The sequence below is a fragment of the Mus pahari genome, chromosome 2, assembly GCF_900095145.1.
Source record: "Mus pahari chromosome 2, PAHARI_EIJ_v1.1, whole genome shotgun sequence".
NCBI classification, from domain to species: Eukaryota; Metazoa; Chordata; class Mammalia; order Rodentia; family Muridae; genus Mus; species Mus pahari.
This window is the reverse complement of record NC_034591.1, coordinates 158676979-158684329: the sequence shown is the minus strand read 5'-3', so window position 1 is coordinate 158684329 and position 7351 is coordinate 158676979. Positions and strand designations below refer to the sequence as shown.

Below are 7351 nucleotides of genomic sequence, written 5' to 3'. Positions count from 1 at the left end.
GGGGGGGGGGGTATAGGGAACTTTCGGGATAGCATTTGAAATGTAAATAAAGAAAGTAGCTAATTAAAAAAAAAAAAAGAGTTTAGTTTCTGTACCTGTATCAGCAATCAGTGTACATGTGAACATTCAGACAAACAAAAGCAACTGCTTAGGGCAGAAAATGTACCTGTGCTGGTCCCTGTGTCCTTGCCTCTCCCCTCCTCCACCAATTTGCCCATGGAACATTCTGCCTTTTCTCCCTCTTCTTACACCATTTAAGTCCTATCACTTAATAACCTGTTCCTTCCCCAACATAGCTACTTGTCCCCAACACTAATCCTATTATGTTAACTCTCACAACATTTTCCAGTGGAAGTTCTTAAAGTATAGTAGACACCTGGTTTCTTGAATCTCATGTTTGGGTTCCCCCTTCTAGTGTTTGTGAGTTAAGAATGCTGGGGCAGGCACGCAGAAGCACATCAAATGTTCACATGTATGCCTGCATTTGTAGTGCATGCATGTGAGAAGAAGCTCACACAAGCAACAAAGAGAGGGAGGGAGAGAGAGAGAGAGAGAGAGAGAGAGAGAGAGAGAGAGAGAAGTTGATGCATAGCTCTCTGTTTCCTCTTTTATTCATTTTAAGTCTCCACCCCATTGATAGTGCTTCCCTTGTTCAGAGTGAGTCTTCCCTGCTTAGTGGCTTCACTGCCTAGTGAAATGCTCACAGACACACCCAGGGGTGTGTTTCTATGGTAATTCTAAATCCTCTCAAATTGACAATGAAGATTAACCAGTACAGCACTCTTCCACAGTTAGCACAGGAATCGAAATAGAGAACTTTCTACGTATCATGTAACAAAATCACAAAATCTAGTAAGTACTTCAGCATTTCTTCTATCTTTAGATAAATGAATGTGAAGGTGTCAGATAGACAGACAGATGGTAAGATAGACGATAGAAGATAAAGGATTGATAGTTGATATATAGATGATAGGAGATAGGTAAATGGACTGGTAGCACATATATGTGGGGAGAGAGACTGAGAGAATCTCTCTGGATGGCCCTGGTTGACCTAAACTCATTATGTAAACAGAAATGCCCTTTCAACTCACACAAATCTAGCCACCTCTGCCCCCAAAAGACATAAATTAAAGGCATGCACCACCATGCCCAGCCAACTTATTATTTTTTTAAAGTAATTGAGTGTTTAGCATCATTTCTGTCTACATATGACCTTCCTGGGACAATGCAGTAGGTGAGGGCTTTCTACCCAGCAATCCATTGTTAATGGGAGTTTGGGGCTGTGACTTCAGGAGCAGGATCATAGCTGGAATAATAATGGGAAATCCAGTCTCAAGGTGGTAGGGAATGGGTTGTGTGTTTCCAGGGGTGAGTGTGTGTATATGAACATAGGGATTGTGTTCAGGAGTGCAATCTAAGTGGTCTCCCAGGGATCTGTAACCAAACAGTAAGCTAGCACAGTAGAAGGTTCATGAAAAGACACTGAGCATTCAACCAAGAAAGTGCCATGAAGATTAAAGGACAGTCTACACGGGGCTCATTGCTGTACTTGGCAGACTCAGTTTTGACAGGGTAGACCATAAAGGGTGACAATCTAATCCAAGCTAACAAGGTGAGATGGGAGTGACTTCCTTCTTATAAACAGCATTTAACAGGGTGAACACACACCGCAGGTATTAAGACAGTTTGGATACAAGGACAGACAGGATTTACAAATAGGGACTTTTAACTAATTGGAAAGCATTTTTTCTTAGTTACAGAAGTTGACTATATTAGAAGGAAAATTTCATTTTCATAATTATTGGGAAGAAGACAGTCTATCTTGCTCACATATAGTAGATATGAGCAATTATTTTATTTTTAAGGAAAAAAGTGTGTTATTGTTAGGATTAGATTGGAGGTTCTGAAGCCACATGGCTTTTCTCATCTGTCCCTGTTCTTATGACCTCAGTCAAATGCCCCCAGTCAGAGTCCCTCAGTTTCCCTATTAACCGGAAACCATAATTAGTCCTACTATCTAGATTAAATTTAGGTCTTTAAGACTCTTTAAAAATGGTTGATATAAGCCATCCAATTATTATTATGTACTCTAATAGATAGAATATAAATATAATGATTTTGCTACCATGTGTGAATTGAATTTAGTTTCCATGTACAGAACCAAACCTTACGTAAGATAATGCTTCTTGTGAAATCAAGAGCCAAGGATGAGGTACTGTTTGGATCTGGTTAAATTGTAGTGGTTCAGTTCTTTTTGCAAATAAAATAATTCTTCCTCATTATCCAAATTTACGTTTAAATATTAAGAACTAGCATTTTCTTCCAAGTATTTAGAGTGAAATGCTGTCTTTAGAAAGAGTGAAACCAAAGCTATACTCACAAGTATGTTTCAGTGGGAGAGAGCCATGTTGAACACACCATCTCTTGTTCCCTTGTTAACGTATTCTGAGAGTTGATCCCTCTGATGCTATGCACACCCCACAGTCCCGTGCATTTGCCTGTACAAGCTTGGCGCGTGCCCTCAGGTTTGAGGAGTGGAGTAGATGCATATGGCAATCTGGGTCCTTTCGTGCTTGTGCAAGTTGAGTACCTGGGTTTCATCTGACACCAAAGTGAAGAGAAACGCATAGCCATGTTTCAGATATAGCAAAAATAATCTCAGGAAGAAAGATATTCACCATGCAAATGAACAGTCCCAGCCTGCATCAGCTGTTCGCCACCTATTAAAGGGATTAGTGGTGCCAGGGGCTAAAGTGTCACCCGACAGATGAACCAGCGATAAGATACAGTTCTGTGTAAAGTAGCAATAATACTTAATGACTTTTCATTAAGTTTGCCCTGCCATGGCAACTGACTTTAGAATCCCTGAGACACAGGTCAAGCCTTTAAGGAATATTTGCTTCTTGTATGTAAGGTGAGTGAATGCGAGGTAGGGCCAGTGGGGTTCTTCCTTTGGGAGTTAATTTCTGATCTTCTATACCAGATTGCATGCAGATGTGGGAGCCATCCTCTCTCGGGATGATCTGTCATACAAAGGTGTGTGGTCCTCAGTCAGCTGCCTGTGCTTGCTTCTAGAGCACTCCGTGTTAAACAGGGTACAGACACATGTACCCAGTGTGGAGCCTCTGTTGAGAAATGTTTCCTTTCACCCAGGGAGGAACATGAGATGAAAAATCTTTGGTGGGCAGTGAATACAGATGCTTCTTGCTACATTCTGTGTTGTAGATGATGCGTCCTGTGGGCTGTTCACGAGAAACACTCTTGTGAGTTTAAGGAATGAAGTTCTCCGTCCTCTGACCAAGAGGAGCCTGTGTGTTCTGTTCCTCTGTGTGCTTATGTTTATGTATCGTTTTAAATAAATAACATCAAAAGCAGGCACACAATTTCCCTCCAGGGGCTTGTAATCGCTGTATAACCATGCAGGCTGTATCCGAAACCCAGTGACATTAGAGACTAAGTTGTGTATGTGTAGAGCACTCAGCCGACACATCGGAGGCATACTCTGTAGTAATGGCCAGAGAGCAGTTACTTGGGATTAAAATATCTGGGATTTAGAAGTTATAATTTAGAAGGTTTCCTTAGAGCAGATTTCCTCCTCCTCCTCCTCCTCCTCCTCCTCCTCCTCCTCTTTCTCCTTCCTCTTCATTTTCTTCTCTTTTATTCTCCTCATGATTAAACCCAAACAACAAACTGATATTTCTCCTTTAGTTAATGTCCCTATACCCAGTAAACATCTGTTAACTCAAAATCATATCAAGATATAATGATTATGTTGAGAACAATTTTCAAGGATCAAGATGACAAGATTTCAGACAGGTAATTTAGAGTATACTTTAAGCTAGCCAATATTAGCCTTAATTTTTTAAGTTATCAATGTCATTTGTTGTGTTTCTGGGGTCCAATATCATTTCTTACACAGATGATGAAGGCATCAAAAGGCATGGTGTGCAACCCCTTGCAGGTTCCACTTGCTCACACTTAACTGTGTTTTAACGAGGATCTTCTGAGTCATACAAATGAGACGCATAGTCAGAGAGAGGCTCCCAAAGCTCCAGTGATAAAGCTTTGCCCTTCACAGTGCTCTGCTTTGTGGACTTAAAGGACTATGGTTGTAAGTGATGACCCTGGGCAGACCTTTAAGTAAGAAAATTGTTTATCATGCTGGATTCATGCTTCTTTAAAATTCCCGAAATATCTTTGACACCAAATAGACCCTGAATGTTATAAATGTCACAAGTTCCTGGTTGAAATCTGGGAGAGAAAAGATAAGAGAATACAAAAACACAAAGTTTTAGAAAGAAGACCAAAGCTACTCAGAGGCAGAGAGTTACAAAGAAGCAAACTTTCAGTCAGATTTTCAGAGGGCTGTTTAATACAGCAAAATGCAGGGGAAGGCCAGAAACCGACCTCGAGTGGTAACTCAGTCAGGAAGGCTTCCAGAGAAGCAGAGGCAGTCTCACAATTTTCCTGCCCCGGGTCCAGATCTCCTGTGTGACTTTTCTAAAGCTTGAGAGTGAGTGGTGCACCAAGAGAGACATAATCTGAATCAGGGGAACCATGGACAGGCTACAGAGATGGAAGATAAATCCAAGGTACACATATATATGATTGGTTTAAACATTCCAGTGTCAGGAGGCAGCTGAATTCATTTGACAGCTCCAAGATCTCTAAGCAACAGCCAGGACAGGAGGACCACACTATGTTTGCTGCCCTTTAAACACTACGTTTAAACACTTGCGGCCCCACATTATGACAAGAGGCCTTGTGTTTTGTTTTTGTCTGTAGAGCAATCAGTGATTCACTCTTGAGCAGGCTTGCAAAGTGAAGGTAGGATTCTTTTTCCAGATTTCTTTGCTCCCTGCTCTTACAGAGTGACATGTCGCATTCCTGTATGGCTACAGAGTTACTTCTCTCCAAAGAAATCTTACTGAATTTTAAACAGCCCACCCTGTCTTTGCTTTCTCTTCTAGGAAGTCGATGGCAATAAAGTTATGTCTTCATTAGCTCCATACAACTCATCTACCTCACCTCAGAAGGCGGAAGAAGGTGGGCGACAGAGTGGCGAGTCCGTGTCGAGCGCAGCCCTGGGGACTCCCGAGCGGCGCAAGGGCAGCTTAGCAGACGTGGTGGACACCCTGAAGCAGAGGAAGATGGAAGAGCTGATCAAGAATGAGCCAGAAGGTAAAAGATGGGTCATGTCCTTCCTGGGTTAAGCAGTTTGATTTGGCTTCCAATTATGATATTTGGTGTAGATTCTTAAACTGAACAATCTAGATACCTCATGTATATGAAGGTTCCTTCCTTTTTGCACGCCCTCGTTCTCTTTCTCTTTCACTCTCTTGCTTTTTCTCTCTGTTTCTCTCTCTCCCTTTTTCTTTCTCTCTTTCTTTCCCTATTTCCCCCTCTTTCTTTCTGTCCTTCCTTCTTTATTTTATTCCTTTTTTCATCTCTATCTCACAGATCCTAAGATTTTTTTTTAAATCATAAATTCACATTGCAATGTGAGCCTTATTTTTATACATGAGTAAGTTATACTTGAGTGAAACTTACAGACTCAAGAATAGAATGTCTCAGCGTTGCCCAGAAGACCCACCTACTTGTCATGGATCTGCAGCCTGTACTGTACATCGCAAGGAAATCTCTCCCTTTAAGGGCCATTTTAGAATTGTGTTACATCTTGTAATCTTTGTCCATCAATATATTCATTTCCTATCATTGATCTTAGGTCCATTCCTTGAGCAGTCCATAAAAATGTTAATTGTAGTTACTTAGCTGTGGCCACATGTAGCCTCGATTTTTTTTTAACTCTTAGAATCCTTTCTTTTGGGGTTCTAACTTTAAAACTCTCTTTCTTAGTTATTGGTAAAAGCCTGAACTTGATATACATACATACATACACATATATCATATATGTGCATGTATGTGTGTGTAAGAGTTCAACCCAAAAACAAAACAAAAAAAGAAGTAAAAAAAACCTTGCTAACCTGTCCAAGGTTAGAACCAGATGTTAACAATTCCAGTTTAACCCTGGATGAGTCTGAAACCACCCAGCATTCAAGAGCAAGCCTCCCTTCTCCTCAGCTGCGAGTTCCAAGTGTGCAAACCAATAAAGTGACTAGGACGTACTTTGATTACATGTCATGTCTGACTTACAACGTATGATGATAGCCAATACATTTTCATGGGAGCACCATGACGGAGTACATGGAGAGGTGTTGCTCGAATTTATAAAGAACTGCCAAACTGTCTGAAAAGTGTTCATTAAATCTTCCTTCCTTCCATCACTAAAGGGAGGGTCCTGCTGTTCCACATCCCTCTCAGCCTTTGGCTGTGTTGAATTTGGGGATTTTGTGTATTCAAGTAGCTATGGATTATGATCTTGTTGTTGTTTACCTTGCAGTTCCCTGATGGCTCTCCTTGTCCAGATCTCCTCATGCATTTATTTTACATCTCTGTGTCATTGGGGAAGTATCTCCTTAGTGCTTTTGTGTGTTTATTGAGTCATTTTGGTACAGTTGAATTTCAGATCTTTATATATTTTGGATACTAGTTTCAATCAGAAATCTATTTACAAACATTCTCCCCATCTGTGGTTGGTGTTTTTCATTCTCAGTATTTTCCTTTGCTAAATAAATAAATACATTTTAATGGCTTTCCAGTTGTCACTATGGTTGTAGGTTTTAGTTCTGATTTGTCCAAGCAGTCATGGAGAGTCTGAGATATTTTCGTTGTATTATCTCCTACACTTTATAAATTTGCATTGTACATGCTAGATCTAGGAACCCTCTTGAGTTATTCTTTTAAAGGTTCTGTATCTCAGTCCTTTAATTTCTGTGCCGTCACAGTGTGTCTAGGTAGTTTCTGAAAGGTGACTCTTGTCTGCTGAATGCTTTTGCTCTTTTTCGAAGGTGACCAACTGAATTAGTGTTCATTTGTTTGTGCCCTCTGAGCTCTGTTCCTTCAAATCATTATGCTCCCCTTGCCCTGATATCATTGCTGTCTTCAAGAGCATAGCTTTGCTTAACAAGAAATCTTGTTTGGGGTTGTCCTCTTCTTCTAGCTTTCTTTCTTTTCCTTAGGGTTTTATGGGTCAGTGTGAATCTATTGTCTCTTTCCACAAACTCTAAAGTATGTTTGAATATATCCAGAGACTAATGCTGGTTTGACTGAGAATGTGCTGTGCCGGTCGATCACATTATAAAGAAGCTGTGACTGTTCTCATTCACCAACAAATAAAATCTTTCTCAGCTGTTAAAATATTGGCTCTTACAAAGTTTCTACATACATAACTTAGATGCACTTCACTACAGTTATGCTTGTTTATTGCATTTTTATGTAAAATGAAAAGATA

At 40.4% G+C, this 7351-nt stretch overlaps 1 protein-coding gene across 16 annotated transcripts in view; it reads left to right on the top strand.

Moving 5' to 3' along the window:
- The window catches only part of Sox5 (SRY-box transcription factor 5), a 943592-nt gene that overhangs the window by 655008 nt on the left and 281233 nt on the right, over positions 1-7351 (top strand). For all 16 annotated transcript variants that reach the window (XM_029534576.1, XM_029534569.1, XM_029534568.1 and 13 more), the window contains one exon: positions 4971-5181. In XM_029534576.1, the coding sequence (XP_029390436.1) occupies positions 4971-5181 (211 nt within the window). The remainder of the gene's footprint in view (positions 1-4970; positions 5182-7351) is intronic.